Source organism: Diadema setosum, chromosome 20 (assembly GCF_964275005.1).
Source record: "Diadema setosum chromosome 20, eeDiaSeto1, whole genome shotgun sequence".
Classification (NCBI taxonomy): Eukaryota; Metazoa; Echinodermata; class Echinoidea; order Diadematoida; family Diadematidae; genus Diadema; species Diadema setosum.
In genome coordinates, this window is record NC_092704.1 from 5,664,155 (window position 1) to 5,685,157 (window position 21,003).

At 39.5% G+C, this 21,003-nt stretch overlaps 1 protein-coding gene across 1 annotated transcript; it reads left to right on the plus strand.

Moving 5' to 3' along the window:
* Positions 1-322: 322 nt before the first annotated feature.
* On the plus strand, positions 323-20,055 carry LOC140243253 (general transcription and DNA repair factor IIH helicase/translocase subunit XPB-like). The gene is made up of 19 exons (XM_072322922.1): positions 323-407; positions 4,118-4,189; positions 4,774-4,910; positions 5,760-5,875; positions 6,428-6,548; positions 7,995-8,069; positions 8,525-8,656; positions 9,339-9,556; positions 9,984-10,055; positions 10,660-10,766; positions 11,257-11,433; positions 12,086-12,205; positions 12,859-13,127; positions 14,094-14,230; positions 14,725-14,821; positions 15,320-15,437; positions 16,204-16,352; positions 17,030-17,149; positions 17,798-20,055. Exons 1-19 carry the CDS (start codon positions 374-376, stop codon positions 17,915-17,917), a joined length of 2,391 nt encoding a protein of 796 aa, XP_072179023.1. The 5' UTR covers positions 323-373; the 3' UTR covers positions 17,918-20,055.
* The last annotated feature ends 948 nt before the right edge of the window (positions 20,056-21,003 follow it).

Genomic DNA, 21,003 nt, shown 5'->3' on the forward strand with positions numbered 1-21,003 from the left:
TTTCTGTAGTGTGTGCTCATGCTCTTCCCTCCGTAACGCACGTGCGAGGTATACACATCAATCGCGATTGCGACACCTCGAAGCGCCACAACGCAAGCTCGAGCCACCGAGTTCTGTGGCTCGAGCTCGCTCAGGCTGCTGTATGCATGGAGATGGGTGGTTGGCGGTGCGCTGACTTGTTTGTGTGTGTTTCGTACATATCGTTCATTTCATGTACGTACCGGTATTGTGCGGCCCGAATGTGAAGATTGAAACTATAATCAAAGCCAAACGAGCCCTAACTCTCTCCTACCTCCTTTGCTCGACGATGCTGGAACTCACGAAAGAACTCGAGTAGAATCTATCCTGGAAAATCTTGTCATAAAGCCGAGAGATGGGCAAGTACAAAAGAGACCGTACAGACGGAGGTAATTTATTTAAATTATGTGAACATGGTCATCATCATGGTCATGGTCCATTATGGGCCATGGCATGGTGAATGAATGTTGTGATGCTGTGTGGCACGTCACCGGGCCTGTCTGTGCTTGTGGTAGTTGTGCCTGTGGTGGTAGATACTGTAAATTTATAACTTTGTCATCATCGCCTCGCCACGGTGGCTGTAATATACTGAAAGTGATAGCCACAGACAGCGGCTGGGCTGTGTAATGTGCCTGTAGAAAGACTCGAGTCTGGACGTCTGGTGTGTACAGTGAATCGGCCATACCCATAGACTCTATAGAGTAAAATCCCGTTTGCGGCAGTTTAAGCATTGTTAAGGGTTTTTCCAATTTGTAAACAAATCAGGCAAATTATTTTCAACCATTTCATATATCAAAGACAAGATTATTCATTAACGCAATTGTTTTCATGAAAGAAATTTACCATTGACCAACGCAGTTTTCATGATTTACCAGGGCAAAACCCGGCACAATTTTCGCCGATAAGGGCGATATGCGACGTAGTATTTCTGCTTGCGGCACGATGTACAATCCCTATGCAATACGCGCGTGCTCCGCGATCTGTAGCTGAACGCCTTCACATGTCTCGCGAATATTGCGTAAGCGCCAATTCCCATTGCGAAAGCACGTGAAAATAGCGTGCGCACATGCATTGGCCACAAACAAGATCGCAATTCTGGCGGTGTTATTGATGTCTTTCTCGCGTTTTTCTCATTTTTTCGATGGTAACAGCCACTTTCCGAAAAAAATGGCGGGCCACATCGGCTCGCGAAAGTTCTATTTTACGTGAGGATATGTTTTCAAAATCCATAAACATCGAGAAAACGACAAAAAATCCAGTTTCTTGGACCATTGTTTCTTAACTGTTATGTTAAGAAGTACCGAAAATTTCATTTTGGATGCGATATGTTGTCATTTACGTGAGAAAATTTCACTTTCGTCAGAGATCGTGCCCATTTTATCGGTTGGTTTTTGTTGATTGCTAGTGTGTTAGTATATGCGTAGTGTGCATGTGACATTGCAATGCCGTGTTTAGCTGTATATTACCGTGTATGCTGTACCTGCCGCGAACGGCTGCACGGCCGCTTACTGACGCAGTTACTCTACATAGACTCTACTCAACTTATAGCGCTAGCCCAGTTTTAGCCAGAATCTGTTCATAGTGCAAAAGTCCAAAACCAAGACAGTCCAAGTGCAGTGCGTCATTGGCAGGTGATGGGGTAACCGCCCCACCATGCACCCGGCGACCCCAACACTGAGTTACAGCACCCCGCGCTGCCTGGGTTAGCGATACCATTATATTCTATGGGGTAGAAAAGACGGCATAAATTTTACTCGTGCTGTGGAAATCGTCTCCCCCGGCGCTGTATCAATCTCAAGTAAATGCCGATTGGTACAGGCGCGGTGGAGCACCCCAATTTGCATCTCATTATCGCCCCGTTCTATTTGAATTTCCAACGGGCATCCACGGCTGCCCGAAACTGTGTGCATGAAAAAGTCAAATCTTTACCTTCTCCTTGTGCCGCTATGCGTGCCGCTAGTAAACTTAAACTTCCCACACTATCTAAGTTTTTAAAAACCTTCCTTTTGATGAAAAAATTATGAAATTTGCTGCACTAGAACTTGAGATATTAAAGCGTTTTGAAAATCACCTCTCGCAAAACATGCTCTCTGTTTTTTTCCGACTGGACTATGGCCGGGCTCCAATGTGTCCGAAACTGGCAACATAAGTTCATTAGGCCTCAATCCATATATGGTGAAAGTTTTCGCTTTGTACCACCTGTACTTTTTGAGAAATCAACTTGTTTCTACAGGGTTTGGAATAGAAAATTGTAGTCGGCGAAACAATTGAAAATGACGTCATTTCTTTTCCCGTAATATTGGGCATGCGTGGTACGTGAGATTCAGGATTTCGTGCTCATTGTTGGTTTGCATGTGACGCAGTCAATTTTGCTGAGTGTCGCACGGCGGTGATTGCTGAGCTGCTGCCGCGCACGCTGCATGCAGCAATGCGTTGTGTGTGCTGTGACATGCAACGCCACAGTGACGCGATTAATTATACATGGGACCGACCTGTACGCTTTGCGTTCGTGTCATTTTTGACATCACCTTCTGTTTTTTTCCGACACAACCATGGCCGGGAATATTATGGTATGAAATTTAAAATGCAAGCAGATAAATAAATTTCGGTGTACTTTGTTTGAATGGCGCTTTTGTTCCGCAATCACACTTCGTGAATTTTAGGATGATTTTCGAGGCATATTTTTGGTAATTTTGCTCGCCAGGTTTTCGCTAAAATTTCACATTTTATCATTGTCAAATCCTTTGATATGTTATATGTGCATATTTGGACATGTTTTCAAATTCAAACTAACTCAATTTTAATCCGAAAATAGGTTTCCTGAAATTGCTATTAGCTTGAGAAGTTGTTTACTTTTTTTCAACTACGCGAGTACATGTTGTTTACTTTATGCAAATGAGGCTCGGCTGCCGATGGATTTCTGCGAGATAATTGGGGTGCTCCACCGCGCCTGGGTAGGGCGCCGCATTCATGAGTATTATAAAAATACTGTGGAAGAAAGCCCCACGGCCATGCTTATGTACCGATGAATGCCACACGGTGGGGCTGAATTCACAAGTAGAAACATGCAAGCCGCCGTAGTTTACTATTATAGTACGGACGCGCAGTGGTGGGGCCTATAATTTATAAAGCATCTTTCGTCCTCCCTTTCTTCTGTTTTTTTCATTGGTCTTCAAGCTTTTATTCTTGGAAGGACTCCCCAATGTCCCTCAACTAATTTAATAGCCAATTTAACAGTGAATACAAGTATATAATATACACCCCTAACCTTAACTCTATAAACCTAACCCAGAACTTGTTTTGCTTGATAATCAACATGATCAAGTATGTGCCAAATAAGTATAGAGACTGAAGGGCCCTACCTACAACTAACATTCCAACAAGCTATTCCCAAGCCAGCATGAGTTCCATGTTTAGCTATTCCTGATGTGCTTCCTTAAGTTAGTTGAAGAGGCCCAAGGGCCATAGTGATTTTGATTGCTTGTTTGTTTGTTTTTTTCCAACCTGGCAACTTAGGAAAGCGCACCAGGGAAAGCCTGACATCCTGTAAAGTTGAACCCTTTGGGCCTTGTATTACACTTGTAGTTGTGTTGTTTGTTTGTCTGCTGTTTGTTCATGCAGTTGTATTGTCTTACAAATGCCAAATAAATGATGATGATTTGATAATTATAATGATAATGATAATGTAAACTCATAGATGTAACGCTAGAAAGACAAAGTATGAATCGTTACTGCCTGAATCTCAAGTAAGGTTTTTAAGCCTTAAGAAAGCCTGCACCCAAGTTTGTTGACATCCCATGCCAAAATTCGACCTCACTAAATTACACAAAAGCATCTTGGTTTCTAGTTTGATCATTAATACAAATATATGTTAATATATATGTGATCATCCAGTGAGCCATATCATATGCCAGAAACAATACAATGTATATGAATGAAAGGACTCATAATTTGTTTATTGTACATCAGAAATTATGGTTAATGAAAATAAGGACAGATTGTTGGCAAAATATAATTGGTAAATGTAGCTTCAGCTCACAGATGAATAATGGTGTTATTAAAAGCCAGATGTTTATCATTCCTTTTATTCCATCTCCAGATTCCAAGAAGTCAAAGAAATTCCGAGTGGAGTCTCCAGATCTGGAAAATGAGGATTCTCAGGGAGCAGATGGTAAGTAGGGTCTGCATGGTGTAGACTATTTGTATTTTTAAGTGAAATATCTAGATTCTAGTCATTTATTCACGCAGATTTTGAATGGATTACTTGATTGAAGCATTACAGTGTATTTTGAATCATTTAAAATGAATATTCAAGATGATTATACTAAAGGGCAAACATGATCCTGTGTACCAGGTATGAGATGTTGTTATACCAGTTATTGATACTGTAAAGAATTCAAATTTCTCTGAAATTTCATAGATGTTCAGTGATGAAGTGATCTGATTATGCATGTATGTTTACACATGTTTCATCAAGACTGAAGACAATTGTGACTTAAGTTTGTTTGCATATTTTAGACAAGGAGGTAGGGAGTCACCTGTAATTGCAGAGATTGAGTTAGGATAAGATATATTAACCTTTTCTTTGCCAAGGACTTTGGACAGTGTGTGCAATGCTATGGGGTTTCTGTGCCAGTGTGTACTCAAAAGCGCACAAAGGGTTACATTTAATACAATTAAAGGATAAAAACAAAAAAACAAAAACAAAAACAAACACACAGTCATCTCACTGTGCCTTCTGTTCTCTTGCACTAGGTTCATATCTGCCCAAAAATGCCAGTCGGCAGGTGGAGGAGGAGAAGGAGGATAAAGATGAGGACGAGTTTGGGGCCAAGGACTACCGCAGTCAGATGCAACTCAAGAAGGACCATAGTTCAAGACCCCTTTGGCTGGTAGGCTCTCTCTCTCTCTCTAAGAGTCACAGCGGGTGGAATGCTTAATTTCAGTTGATGTTTTAGGTTTCTTGCTGATTTGGTGAGATAATGAGAAACCTGTTATGAAATATGAAAGAGCATGTAATTCCAAGAGGAATTCAACATTTATTTGATGAAAATTGGTTTTCGAATGGCTGAGATATCCAAAACAAAGCGATAATCATAAAAGATGGGATGCACCTTTTATTAGGATCACTTTGTTTTACTTTGTTTTTGGATATGTCAGCCATGTCAAAACTGATCTTCATCAAATAAACTTTGAATTCCTCTTAGAATGGTATGTTCTTAACATTTCATGAGTGATTTCTTGGTATCTCACAAAAAGTTAGAAGCTCAATCCTCATTTCCCCCAATGTTATACCATCCCTTTAATGGAAGCTTTCTTATTTTACAGTTATATGTAAGAGAGCAAGTAATTTTAATCCAGAAATAGTGCAGGGATGATATGACCTTTAACAACAAACATCATTGTGATGTCATAAGAAGTTTGAATGATTTTATAATTCATATTACAGTCTTTTGTTATGCATGAAATTTATAATTTCTTTATTGGTCCTGTAGTGTCCATGGTAAAGTTGGCACCTGGGACAATTGCTCTTAAATGAATGGGATTCCCAATATTGTTTCAGGAGCTTTTGTTTTCTGTACCTGAAATAATTTGACATTAATGTCCCAATACCCAGAGTTTGAAAAGCCTCAACAGAGCGTTGAAAATTCTCAATGTAAAGGAGGTAGTTCGGAGAGCTAAAGCTCGGCTTAGTCCAACATACTGCTATTGATGATGGGCATATTCTCTTCTTAAACCAGGCCCCAGATGGACACATCTTCCTAGAGTCCTTCTCCCCAGTCTACAAGCACGCCCATGACTTCCTCATCGCCATCTCAGAACCTGTGTGCCGACCGGAAAACATCCACGAATACAAGTTAGTTGTACACAAAATTTGTATGCCCTCAGTCGAAATGCCATGATTACTGACAGAATTCCTCATTCAAAAGATCATGGAATGCCTTGTGCACCATGCCAGCAGTTTAGACTTCATTTGAAGTCTATGCTTATCTAAGTAAGATTTTTTTTATCATTATTATTATTTTGAAGACAGGCTGATTTTACTACAACGTGTATCTCCCATAGACACCAGCCCAAGTATACTCGGGACCAGTCTTCAACGGGTTGAGATTTGCATTTCATATGGTTGCACTTAAAAGAATCTCAATACATACTTCATTTTGCCTCTTTCTCACATTTCTTAAATGTTTAAGTGAGCTGTCTTGAGAGCTCTTCAAGTACAAGGTTAGGTGGAAATGGAGGTCTGTATTGACAGCACATGAAGAATATTAATCGTCTTTGCAGATGTAGGGTGTTTTGTGTATGGACCACAGAGACAAGAAATCAGAGCAATTCATATGAAGGGAAGCTTTTGCCTCTTTAGTGATTTTGTGTTGAGCTAAATTGAGACTTTGTTTTTGATTGACAGATTAACAGCATATTCACTCTATGCTGCCGTGTCTGTGGGTCTCCAGACCAGTGACATTATTGAATACCTGAGGAGACTCAGCAAGACTTCCATCCCAGATGGCATTGTGGAATTCATCAAGGTATGAGAGACTGAAATAGGATTGCGACTTGATGAGGGGCGACGAAGAGGAAACAATGCATTTAAAGTGTATGCAGGGCAACCTTCTAGTATGTTTCCGTGATTTAAGTATACAGTCAAACCTTCTATTGCAACCACCGTCTATAGCAACCACCTGCTGTATGCAACCACTAAACACAATCCCCCCCCCCCCCCAAGAGAAAAGCCATGTTAAAGACCCTGTCTATAGCGGCCACCTGTCTACAATGGCCACTTTTTCGTCTCCCTTGGGTGACCGCTATATACAGGTTTGACTGTACTTTGTCTTCATATAAAATCTAGAAAATTATGAAAAGGAGTGGGTTTTTTTTCAATAACATCATTGAGCAAGATTATATACAACAACTTTCCTATTTTCAGCCAAAATATGATTTAATGTTTGTGACTGTGATTGCTGAGCTGCAGTGGTCATGGTTGGCAGAGCCCTGTATTGTGAAGGTTTCAGAATTCAAGATGGGGGGAGGGGAGGAGTATGCATGGAATGTTTCTCTGCAAAACAGAAAGAACTAGAAACAGAGAAAGAGAACAGAATGTAGAGACTGCAGAGTTGTGCAGGATTAAGACGAATGCCCCAGACAGGATGGAGCGGCGAAATATCTTACAAAGACAACATATGTTGAGGATTTTTAAAGGCATAATTTACCATTTGCAGATGAAAGCATTAGTGCTTTAAAATAGTTCTAAAATGTGAGTTAGGGATAGAAACAACCACTGTCAAAATTTGAATCCGTATAATCGATGTGAAGTGTTGTTAAATACACGAAATGTGAACAATAGTTATAATAAAAATGTTTCCAGACTAAACCGTATACAGTTACGGTTTATTGAGAAAAACCCTGATATTTCCTTATATTTTAGGTTTTATTGCAAATATTTCATATGGTAGGATGTTTAATGATACAACAGACCTACACGTATGCATCAAATGTGACATCTTGAACATTTTTGAAATCACTGCTCCCAAAGGTAAACTGGACCTTTAATCATAGATGACGCCTCATTTCACTCCCATGAGGCTTTACAGAAATCAGTTAATAGCATACACTTTGTAATAAGAAAAACATCTCGACAGGTGTGACCCTGTTCAAAACTGCTAACCATACCCTTTTCTGCTCTCACTGTAATTTCCATGAATTCCAATTTTGCTGCCTTACATGCATCAGAAACTGAACTGTGTCACACGTATATTTTTCTGGTGATCAATGAATTAAGAAAGGAGTGTGTAGATCTCCTGCACATATAACCCTATTAAATATACGTTTCAAAAATCATATGATGGTTTTAGATGTCCATGTGTTCATGATGTCAAAGTATGAACTTTAAAAGATGATCAAATATTGATGAATTTGCCACTTCAAGTATTGTTTTATTTGATGATTGACATGCTCCCTGTTTGTCATTATTCCAGCTCTGCACACTGAGTTACGGCAAAGTGAAACTGGTTCTGAAACACAACAGATACTTTGTGGAAAGTCCATTTCCTGTAAGTGCGCCCTCATTTGGTCATTAATGTATTGTCTGTATCGTCACTCTTATCTGTGTGAAGTGACACCTCATCATCTGGTCAAGAGAAGAGAGTAAGGCTAAATACACAGAAAAAAAAGTTTATGACATTTTATGAGCTACACATAAAGTAATATACTAATACAGTAAACTTTACTGGTATGTGATAAAGGGTTGGATTATGGATAGGAAAGTAGGAAAAAAAAGTGAAAATGGTTACTTCATGGTTTGCAGATCCAGGGATGCATAAATATTGATGATATGACTAGATTCTTGGAAATAAATGCAGAGGGACTACATATGAAATACAAACAAAATACTGTAAAACATTCTAGCCAAGAAGACTGATGATTATAGCTGTCAAGGAAAATGATACGGCCGACATGTGTCACCCTCAGTATGTAAATTAAATTCATGCCATTCGTCCAATGGTAGGATGTGTTGCAGAGACTGTTGAAGGACCCAGTGATACAGCAGTGTCGCCTGAGGTCAGACGTGAACGAGGAAGAGACAGAAGAAGGCTTGCTGGTATCCCAGAGGGCAGCGGGAGGCTCGTCTGTGCTCAAGGTAGACTTCATTTATCACTCTTCATAACTATGCCAAATCTGTGCCCTTGCCTTTGCAGCACAGGTGCAAGAGATGTTTAAATGGTTTCCTTCTTCAGCAAACCTTTTAAAACATGTGTCCTGTTTTCCAGAATTAAGTCTTCTTCTACTCATAACTCAAAACATCCATCACCTAACTCTCTACCTTGATCAGGCTTGTTGAAGTCATTGATGGAATTGAAGTTTTTTTACTAGATCTACCAGCCTTTCATAGATGCTTTCCCTGTACAGTAAAACCGCCTATTTTTCTTTGTACACTGTCTCTATGTGATTAATGTCTTCTGTACAGGTATGCATGCTCCATTTCTGAATTTAATCCATTAACTTTTAGTGTTACATTTTTCATACACAAGTTCCACAAGCATGCCAGTTAAGTGCTTACTCTTTGTATTAATAACTGAAAGTAGTCATTGTCTCAGTGACTACAATTTTTGTATGTCTTTGAAATTGAGTCATCTGATCAGTTACAAGTTGTCATTCGTTAGTCAGTTGTGTTCCCTAGGAAATGTTGATGGATGGTAATGTAATGTTGCAGTATTGTTGCTACACAGATAATCTCAGTGAAAGAGGAGCCCATGATATGAGACATGTAACCATTATACTAACTTATCCCACCAATCTCATTAATTCCCCTTTTCCTCAAGTTGAATGCCCCAAACTCTCAGGGGCACACCAATGGAGCTGGGACATCCCAATCACAGGACGCGGATGCCGCACCTGGAGGGGAGGCAGATGGGGAAAAAATCCCCACCGACATCTTCGACTTCTACGAGAAGATCGACAAAGAAGAAGATGAAGGGGAGGACCTGACTGCCGTCTCTTTCGAAGTCGTTCAGGACGAGATTGAAAACCTGCAGAAGAGGTGAGTGAATTCTCATAACCGTGATTCCAGCAGACATTACAAACCATCCCCCTTTCTTTTTTGACAGTACTAGATTAGACTACTGAAAGATTTTATTCTGAAGACTAACTGGCAACTTGATGTATGTTTTTGGCCATGAAGTATAGATGAGGGGGTTACAAGTCCAGATATCATTTGTGTTTTAAAGTCGATACTAAAAAATTGTCTTTGACTTGGCGAAAGGTTTTATCGTACCAATCTATTTATCACTCCATTTCATTCAATCTTTAAATGTCTTTGTTAAGATTCAAATTGTTTGTTAATATATCAGTGAAAGTAGTCAAACATGAAACATGAAAATTTAATTTGACTTATCAGTGAAAATATTCAAATATAAAACATGACAATCAAATTTGTTATGTATCATTTTTACATGTGTGGTGATTAGGTGCATTGAGCTAGAGTACCCCCTGCTAGCTGAATATGACTTCCGGAATGACACGAGGAATCCAGATCTCAGGTAAGACTTCAACAAATTATTAGATTTACATCTAGTTATGTTTGTTTTCTTCTTTTCCATTCAATTTGTGCATTTGTGTAAGCACGCAGATAACCAGCAAGTGAACAATGGCAAGTCTTTACTTGCATTCAATGTGCACAGCCTGTATAGTGGAATAAGATGTGAGTGTTCTTATTGCTACATTATAATCATGTAAAAGCAAAATTGTTCAATGCAGTTTATAGCAGACTCGGAGATGACTCAAAGGTCGTGTTTGCCTTTGGGAGCAGTGATTTAAAAAATGTTCAGGATATCACATTTGATGCATATGTGTAGGTCAGTTGTATCACAAAACATCCTACCATATAAAATTTTTGCAATAAATCCTAAAATGTGAGGAGATATCACTATTTTTCTCATTAAACTATCACTGTTGACGGTTTAGTGTGGAAACATTTTTATTATAATTCTATTATTACTAACAATTCTATTATAATATCGATTATACTGGTTCAATTTTTTTACATCGAGTGGCAGATTGTTACATGATTATGTGGATAACTCTCCTATTGCTATGTTTTAATTGAGTTTACTTTCCTTCCCCTCCAACTCCCACATCTTGCAGCATTGATCTGAAGCCCACAACAGTTCTTCGACCCTACCAGGAGAAGAGCCTGCGGAAGATGTTTGGCAACGGACGGGCAAGGTCAGGGGTCATTGTCTTGCCCTGTGGTAAGTCCTTACATCACTCCTAGCAGTGTTGTTTGTGATGAAAATCATAGTGTCCTGTTAAGAATATGGAAATTGGAGTATTGAAATTGTCGTGTTATAGTGAGAATATAGCAGTGTTGTTTTGTGATGACAAATTATTTTAGATAAACAGGTGACAGTATTGGCAACAGACTTGGTCACAAACTTCTTCATAGGTATGGTAAATGGCGGCATTGATGTGGTTAACTGGAAAAAAAGAAATGGTCTAAACATTTTGCATTTGAGTAGTGCAATGTACATGTAATTCTATGGTACTATTTCCCTATTTTGCAAGTTTCCTTCAAATGAGAAAAGATGGATCAATATTTCACAAGCATTCCTCAAAATACAAACCACATGATGTCATGTAAGTCAAGCAAACACTCACTAATAGCTGCTGTTCCCACACACCAACCCCATCTCCAAAAATGTTACCTCTCCATCCTCTCCCCCCACATCCCTAACCCCCCAGGTGCTGGTAAAACCCTGGTGGGCGTGACTGCAGCCTGCACCGTCAGGAAACGGTGCATCGTGCTCTGCACCTCGGGCGTGGCAGTGGAGCAGTGGAGGTCCCAGTTCCGGATGTGGTCCACCATGGACGACTCCATGATCTGTCGCTTCACGTCGGATGCCAAGGACAAACCCAAGGGTGGGTGTCATTTATTGCTGATCATCTGACTGTCCTCATGAGACACAATATAAAAGCCTGTATGCATGAAACCTAACTGTGCTTTGTTCGGCAATATGCATGTATGTTGGAGTGCTTTTGTCGCTGATTGGCACAGATGCACTCCTGATATTCATGGTTTTTGAAAAGGGATTTTTGCAACACGATTCAAAAACAATAACTCATCTGTGCAAGTATGAATGCAGTTACCTTGGCTTTCCTATTGGACTGAGGCATGTATCTCACCTGAGTAGGCTTGCTAACTTTACAAGGTCAGTTTTAGATGGTTACTGAATGATAATTAAGAAGCTTGGCAAGTTAAGCTTATAATTCCTTTATTGTCATCATAATGTTGGTGATAATGAAGATTTGTCTCAACATTTTAGTTATTATCTTATCACTTAATTATTGTTATTATTACTAGTAGCAGTGTCTTTGTAATCATCAGTTTTATCATCTATGATGTATATATTTCAAAGTTGTTAACTTTAAGTGTTTGCTTATTCTTTTCTAATTAATTACCTTCAGTAACATATTATTCATTACTTTATTCGCTTCAAAGTGGATCTTTCTGCAGACCTTTGTCAATAAATGCATTTCACACTACTTTCCTGTTTATTAATTGTCACACCAGGTTGCAACATCTGCATCAGCACATACTCCATGGTGGCCCACACCACCAAGAGGTCGTGGGAGGCAGACCAGGTTATGCAGTGGATGCAGTCCCAAGAGTGGGGTCTCATGATCCTAGATGGTGAAGAGATATTTCATTCTTTGGCTTTCTCATATCTTTTTATGAAAATGAAAAGTGTAATTTTTCTGTCATGGCTTATCTTGTTACATTGAAGCTTTCTTATTCTTTTCACTGGTAATTCAATGATCTGTGTTAGTGAGTAGAAGGCACGTAAATAAAAAACAAAAATGAATTTAAAAAATGGTTTCCCCATTTAATGGTGATTCATACCCACAGTTGTATCAAGTTTCTTGCCTTTTTTCTGTGAACATGTGTGTCATCTGAAAAAAAAAAAAAGAAAGAGGAAACCCAAACTATTAAAGACCCAGTAGCATGGGGATTCATGGCTGGTCCAATTCATTCACTGCTCACAAGGGTACATACAGAAACCATGGATAGCACTAGTCAGTGAATACATGCATCAGAACATAACGTAATGGTTGACTCCAGTCAAGATTCTGCGGCTGTGTGTGCACTTGCATAGAGATCAGTGGTAAAGCTGTACACAATTTATTATGGGGGTTTTCAACTATATCCAAACTGGGCCAGCCATGCCATTCCATGAATCCCCACACTACAAGGTCTTTAATCCCTCCAGATAACCTTCATGAAGCAGTCTTTTCTATAGTTCAAGATGATGCCAACTTCTTTTTCTCTGTAATCCATTCAACCAGAGGTGCACACCATCCCAGCCAAGCAGTTCCGGCGGGTCCTAACACAGGTCCAGGCCCACTGCAAGCTGGGACTGACGGCCACCCTGGTCCGGGAGGATGACAAGATCGCCGACCTCAATTTCCTGATCGGCCCCAAGCTCTACGAGGCAAACTGGATGGAGCTGCAGAACCGCGGATTCATTGCCAGGGTGCAGTGCGCCGAGGTTTGGTGCCCCATGGTGCCGGAGTTCTACCGGGAGTACCTGGCCATCCGGAGCAGGAAGAGACTGGTAGGTGAACCTTGTTCCTTAGACAGTGGTTGGAGGTTGGTGTGGTGGTGGGCATGGTGTAGTGGTGGCAAACATGGCCTGGTGGTGGTGGACATGGCCTAGTGATGGTGGACATGGCCTAGTGATGGTTGACTTGTAGTGGTGTGGACATGACCTAGTAGTGGTGGACAAGGCCTAGTGGGAGTGGACATGGCGTAGTGGTAGTGGACGTGGCCTTGTGGTAGTGGATGTGGCCTTGTGGTAGTGAACATGGTCTAGTGATAGCTGTTGACATGGCCTAGTGGTTGGTGGCATGAGCTTGTGGGTGTTTGACTTTGGAAGTGCTTGAACGAATTACTAGTAATATTTTAAATGACCAAATACATGACTGGAGATTGAATGGTTGGATGGTGTAGTTGATGGACAGAGTGATTGGACATGTACTAACAGGTGAAAAGATGAATTGCTGAACAGATTAGTGTAATGATAGACAGACAAGTCAAGAACAAACAAGTGAATTTTCCCTCCTGAGAGTGTCGAGTCGAATCTCGAAGTGTGATTTCTTAGGATGACTGCAAGCCAGCAAGACTATCCCGCTTGAAAATGAGAGTGATAAGATTTATATAATCTTAGCAAAATGCTCTGATGAATTCTGTATGGATATACACAGAGTAACATCCGCTGTAATTGTCGCATTGTCTGAACAGTGTTATAACAAAAACTCTGTATTTGTGATATTCAGTCAAAGTATGTCATCACATGCAGGTATGTTGAAGTTGTAATTGGTAATTGTCCTATATGCCTTTAGAATCACATGTAACTCTGTGCCAAATGTCATTCCATGAAATGCACCCATTTCAAACGTTAAAAAAAAAAAAAATCTTCAAGACTTTATGATCTGGTAGGATAGCACTGATTGATTTGTTTGATACAATTGATTCTAGAGGAAGTATTGATGATTATTTCTTGCCTTTGCCGTTCCCACAGCTGCTGTACGTCATGAACCCGAACAAATTCCGCGCCTGCCAGTTCCTGGTCAGGTTCCACGAGCAGCGCAACGACAAGGTCATCGTCTTCTCTGACAACGTGTTTGCCCTCAAACACTATGCAGTGGCCATGGGCAAGTGAGTCAACTGTCATTGTGCCATTCTGCTGTAATCAGCTCAGAATTTGATTTACTGTCCTTCATGTATGTCTAAGGAGATATTTTTTAACCCCAATTCACTGACCTTTACACTCTTGTTTTTCATTTTTTTTTAATTATTGAACAAAGCCAAACAAAATGATTACAAGAATCATAATATATTGTGTGCACAAAGCAACAATATGTAGCATCAAAGACTTTACCCTAAAAAAACTGTGCATAATTTTTTGAAGTACCGAAATCAGTTGACCTGTAAAGTTCATGGGAATAGTTAATTTCAATGTACAATACACATTGAAGATTAGAGTTTCCTACATAAATGAAGTTCTGTTTCAAGGAACCATCAATTGCATGTAACATTCCAGAAAAATAAATTTACACAAACTATGGCACATCTCTCATCACAACTTTGTAAATGTACTTTGTCATGTGCATCTCAAAAATTAAATTCTTCCTGTGTCTCCTCAACCTCAGGCCGTACATCTACGGACCGACAAGCCAAGGAGAAAGGATGCAGATTTTGCAGAATTTTCAACACAACCCAGCAGTCAACACCATCTTCATATCCAAGGTATGCCTCTGTACCAGATGGCGTGTATATTTTACTCTAGTAGGATGTTGTCATGGGATAGATAATACAGAGTCCTCCAGTAAACTGTGAAACAAGAAATTTCTGCATGCACAAAACTTTCATGAATTTCACGAAGAGCAAAAACTGACAATAAGTGAAATACACGTAAAAGATTTCTTTTAATACAATGCATTGAATGCCATTGGCTATTCACGAAAGTTTCATATAGCGAAAAGGGCTGGCAGCTCCAATTTGTGAAAGTCTTATGCCGCGGATGTTTTTGCTTTTACAGTATTGTGTGCAGTGCCTTATATAATCATCTGTGGCTATATTGTGCTTTTATGGCATGCTTCCTTTTAGCTTGACAATAGTTCTATCTTTTTCACACAGCACAATCTGTTGAAAGTATCTGGTTGTTTGCTCATGCATGTCATCAGTTCATCACCTTCTCTGCTATGTATTCTCTTAAACTGCCAATCTCTCTCAAATTCTGTGCAGGTTGGTGACAACTCCTTTGATCTCCCCGAGGCCAACGTCTTGATCCAGATCTCTTCCCACGGTGGATCCCGCAGACAGGAGGCCCAACGTCTGGGCCGCATCCTCCGGGCGAAGAAAGGTTTGTGTCAAAAGCCACTTCAGTTGTGACATTCATCTGTCTGCGTTGACACTTGCGCTCTCAACAGCAGAAGTGAACAGATTAGCTCTGTACTTATGTGTCTGTCTTACCATTCACTACTGACTGCAGATTTGTTAAGTCTTGCAGATTCTGCAGGAATCTTGTGCAACCGTTGTTGCTACATAATGTTTTATAATAAATGATCGACAAATCTGTGGCGTAGCAGTAGATGTCAATCTTCCACACTATAGTGAATCACATGCAGCTTGTTGTGGAATGCAATTGCTGAGGCACGATCAATCATTGCATAACTTTCCACCCACCCACATTTGAATAGGGAGGGTTCTTGAGAAATAAAGGCCAGGTACCCCAACTTTTATTATCTTAGATTTTAAATCTCAAAATACCCCAAAAACAACTCATCCTGGAAAATTGCATCAACCGGACAAGTTTCTTGGTAGACTGTTTTGACGTATCACAAGCAATGCCAAATGGTGGAAGATGCATTTTGAGCCCTTCTGAGAATTATGTTTTGCCTTTTATATGATTGCTACTCATCATTGTACTTTGGACTCTCGTTATAATGAAGTCCTGGGGACTGGCAGTTTCCTTTTGTTATATCAAAATTTCATCATAACCGAACAAATAAACAATTAAGAAATATAGAGCGGGAAATGTTGTGGCCTGAAATTTTACTTTGTTGTAACCGGAATTTCGTTATAACCATGTTTGCTATAACAGGAGTGCACTGTATTCTCAATGACAGGTGCGGCAGCGGAGGAATACAATGCCTTCTTCTACACCCTGGTGTCGCAGGACACCCAGGAGATGTTCTACTCCCTCAAGAGACAACGCTTCTTGGTCAACCAGGGCTACAGCTTCAAGACCATCACCAAGCTGGCTGGCATGGACCAGGTGACCAAATGACCCATCCTAATGACCTCATCAATTCTACTCTTGATTATCATCACTGGAATGTCAAATTTATGTAGTCTTTGATGATCTTCCATTATCTTTCAAAATTTTCAGTTGTTAAGTTTTGTTCAGTTATAGAAAGTGCTTTAGACTTTCAATATTTTGTTGAGGTCTTTGAAGTTGTACCTTGTGAAAATGTTGACATTTTTATCTACGGTATTCTTCTTTTATAATCTATGAATACTTCAAATGTTCTGCTTTGTCTTCATATAGTAGCTAAGATTTGACTGTGGTCCTGATAATGACAAGAGTTTCATAGCTGTGTAGCCAGAATAGTGTAATTTACCTGATAGTCGTGGATATTTATATGATACATACTGGTACCTCTACCAGTTGAAAGATACTTCACACCATACACCACAGCTTTTGCAATCATCACATCAATGATCAGTTTACCTTTTATGACTCTCAATCTGTTATTACTCATTAATTTAGATGTGACATAATATCTTGATGTAGGATCACTCCTCTTTTTATGCTTCAAATTGTAACGTGACATGTTCCAAACAACAGGCTAATATTTGAATGTTGTTTATAGTGCAAATGGGTGTGACATTGCTATAATGTATGTTGGGCATGTAGATAACAGCAACATCTTGACTGAATTCTGATTCCAGGAGAACCTGAAGTATTCCACTAGGCAGGAGCAGCAGCAGCTCCTCCAGCAGGTGCTGGCTGCCAGTGATGCGGATGCGGAGGAGGAGCGGTTGCCGGGAGATGGGAAGACAGGATCACAGGTACGGGCGGGGATGGAGGCAATGGTGTGGGATTGTGATGATCATAGTGATCGTGTGTGATTCGAATGTCAGCCACAAGAATTGGAGATGAAGAAGAAATTGGTTCCAACTTTTATGAAATTGAATTTGGAATGACAGAATGTGGCACTGGTCCCATCGCATTAGCATTACATGTTATCTTAGTGATGTAATCAGAATCTCGTACACCTCCATTCGGGTCATTCTAGTATGGCAAATGACTCGTGAGTACTGTTCTGAGTGGTGTGATGCCTGTAAGTGCCTTGTAGGTCCCAGTTGCGATGAATTCTGATGAATGTGGATAATGCACAGGTGATCCCATGACTAAACAAAAAAAAAAGAAAAGTAAACCTGTAATTCCTTGATGTTCAACCAATAAGATACCACTGCTTTCACTTTGCTGGTAGTACAGTCACAAATGCATATTCATTGGCATTGTAAATATGTTAGACTGATTTTTCTGAAGTAAGTCATCAGCAAGGCTTTCAGGTTTATTGTTGTTGGGTTTTTGTCAGTGTTCGTGATGGTGATCTTTTCTTTTGATAGGGAAGCAAATAGCCATCTTTGGCATTACCAAAATGTACCTAAAACATTCATTTCTCATTCTTACTCTGCCTTTTTCTTATCCAGGTGGTTCGTCGGGTGGGCAACATGAGTTCCCTGTCGGGAGCCGATGATCAGGTGTACATGGAGTATCAGTCACGTGGCACCAAACATGTCCATCCCCTCTTCAAGAAATTCAGGAAATGAAGCGCACACCATGGACCAACTGGAGTGCAAACATCAATTTTGTCTGTCGGAATATGAGCAAAATGTCCCCTGTGTAACTATATAAGGGAAGGCATCAACTCTTATCTTTGCTCATCCATGGTAACTTCCCATAGTGATGTAATTTTGCTTCGTGGGGATTCATGTATGACCAGTGCCTTCATCTAACCACCAAGACAGGGGGCAGTTTCCAACCCCACAGGATGTTGCTATGGAGACGGACAAGTGAGGAGCAAGAATGCACATGACTCTGTCAGAAGTCATCAGCAGCGAAACTTCATAAGTTTTCAGTGCATCGTGATGCTTTGAGCGTGCAAGGTACCGCAGTGGTGTCCCGTCTCGTGAGCTACCATCACCAGTCCTAGAGTGGATATAGTGAAGGAGGATCTTCTCAGTGAAGCCATGCATCTATTTCCTATCACTCATTGTGTGAACATTCCAGACTGTTATATTTTACCCACAATGCAAAAGTGGAAACTCTTGAGCCAGAGCAGTACGAGAGAACCATGCTCATTTCTTGTTGCACAGATTGGAGTACCGGTATTTGGGCTTCGACATTGATATCGGCACAAAATATTTTTGTTTTGTTATTTTTGCAGTCGAGATATTAAAGCAGGAAATTTGCAAAGATAGTTCTCATCTTTGGATAAGTGAGGGATAAGTAGCAATATTTCACATTCTGTTTTCAATACAAGTTTGTTCAGATCAGGCCGTCTATCAGGAAGAACGTGGAATTTAGCCAGAAAAAAAAAAAAAAAAAATGAGAAGCCAACTGTCCAAGCTTTTAGCACTACAAGCTTTACCTAAAACAAAAAGAAAGATGAAACGCCTTTCTTTTCACCTTGTATGGCTCCACAAAGAACAAAGTTTCTTTGGCAGTCTGTGTTCACACGAATGAAAGTTTTACAACTGTCCTTTCTTAAAGGAGACCTCTGGATGATTTTCAAATTTTTACATTTGAACAACTATAAATTAGTTATACTGAGGACAGAGTTTCAGAATTTGTGATAACTGGGATGAAGAATAAGAATATTTTCAAAATTTAGGACAAATTGCAATGAACAAGGATGATGACATGGCAGAGACACCATAAGAATGCACGAGTTGGGGCTCAAGGAAGCAGAACAAAAGAAGAAGGCATGCATAGATTATACGCAGGTGAAGTCGCAAGCAAGCGGTATTGTAATGGAATTACACTGCTACATTTTTGAAATATGTGAACCTCCTATGTCATCATCCTTGTTCAGTGTAATTTGTTTAAGGTTTTTCAAAGTATTGTTTCTCTGCTCAAGAACCACAATAAATTCCACAAATCTATACATGGAGTTGTCGATTTATGTACTGCATGATGTGAAATTATGAAAATCATCTGGAATGTCCCTTTAAAGGGGAATTTCAGACCGGGGAAAGGTTTGTATGAAAAGAAAGGGTAAAGATTTAATCAGCTCAACAGTGAAAATTTGATAAAAATTATAGAATTCTTTTTTTAGGGAGGTTATGAAATTCCTATTTTTTTTTGCTGATATTTGCAAAACTGTTATCAAACAGTTGAGATAAATATGCAAATAAATGAGCTGATGATGTCATCACCTCATAGTTTCAATTAATTGCATACCAAAAAAAAAAAAAAAATGTAGACAATTTTTTTTCTTTGCTATGAAAATGTAAAACACAAAGTTTTCCTGGCTGAATAACCTCAAAATAATGATTAATCAGATATACATTGTATAAGGTTTGTAAGACAGGAGTATAATTGCATTTCAACCCCCCCCCCAAAAAAAAAAAAAAAAAATCAAACAAACAAACAAAAATCAGGAATTTCCAGATCTTGTATACAAATTATATGACAAGTAAACGAACAGAAAAGAGCATAGAGAAGAAATTCTAGAGTATCATGTGTACAAATTTGGGTGTGAATACATTGTGCCATTCTGGCACTACAAAAAATTTTGAACTTCCTGGATGTGACCAATGGTCACTAAATACTGTATAAAGTGGACATTTTACACATTCGTCCAGCATATGTGTCCACGAGTTTGACACTATGTCCACAATGTCATGTACATTGCTTTTACTTGGCTTATGTGGGTCATTAAATGGCAACCTGGCTGGAATATTCCATGTGGAGAGAATGCACATCTGTGTTTCATTCTAGTGACCTGAAAATGATGTACTGGTACACAGTATAGTCCGACCTCGATTATCTGGCGATCTTTTATCCAGACTTCTCTATCATCAGGACATGTTCACGAAGTGCAAATTTGAAATAAAAAAAGAAGAAACAGTTGATTTGAAACATCAGTAAAACTCCTACGAAACTCACACACTGTACCTACAATATTCCAAAGAGAAACATGTCACACGTGTATGAATTCAACAATGTGTCAATTTCACTAAAAATTGGGCTATAATTTCATTAGGCTAGCATAAATTCCACCACTGTTGTGGTGTACACGATCTAGCTACAGCTGAAGTTACCATTGTGTCCACAGCTAAATGAACGTGTACATGAACATTGTTTCTCCAATATCTGACCAAATTGCTTATCTGGATGGGCGCCAGTCCTGACATGGCCAAATAACAGAGGTCAGATGGTATTGATATACAGTATACGTGTGTGTGTGTGTGTGTATGTATCTATGTATGTGTGTATGAATGAGTGAATGTGTGTGTGTTTATATGTACATGTATGTATAGATGGATGTGTGTGTGTATATATTTACTGTAAAATCAGACATTTTTGCATGCATGAAACTTTGATAGATTTTGCGAGGCGCTAAGATTTGAGAAAGTAAAATGCATGCCAAAGTGTTTGTCTACACAATGCAGTCAATGCCAGTGGTGATTCGCAAAAGTTTCATGCTGTGAAAAGGGCTGTCGGCTCCAATTTATGAAAGTTTCATGCCGCAGGTGTTTCTGGTTTTATAGTAAATGGATGGATGTATACAAGGAGAAACATTTCAAGATTTCATATTTCTGAAACGTTTGCCAAAATTGATGCATTTTTATTTTTTTATTTTTTTATTTTTTTTTATTTTTTTTTTTGATACATAGATGACAAAGATTTG

What these genes read in the sequence shown, in the direction of transcription:
- LOC140243253 (XM_072322922.1), top strand. Translation starts at nt 374, where the DNA reads ATGGGCAAGTACAAAAGAGACCGTACAGACGGAG. An exon ending in ACGAGGAATCCAGATCTCAG is followed by an intron (nt 10,056 to 10,659) that starts GTAAGACTTCAA and finishes CACATCTTGCAG; the next exon opens with CATTGATCTGAAGCCCACAA. An exon ending in CATCCTCCGGGCGAAGAAAG is followed by an intron (nt 15,438 to 16,203) that starts GTTTGTGTCAAA and finishes TCTCAATGACAG; the next exon opens with GTGCGGCAGCGGAGGAATAC.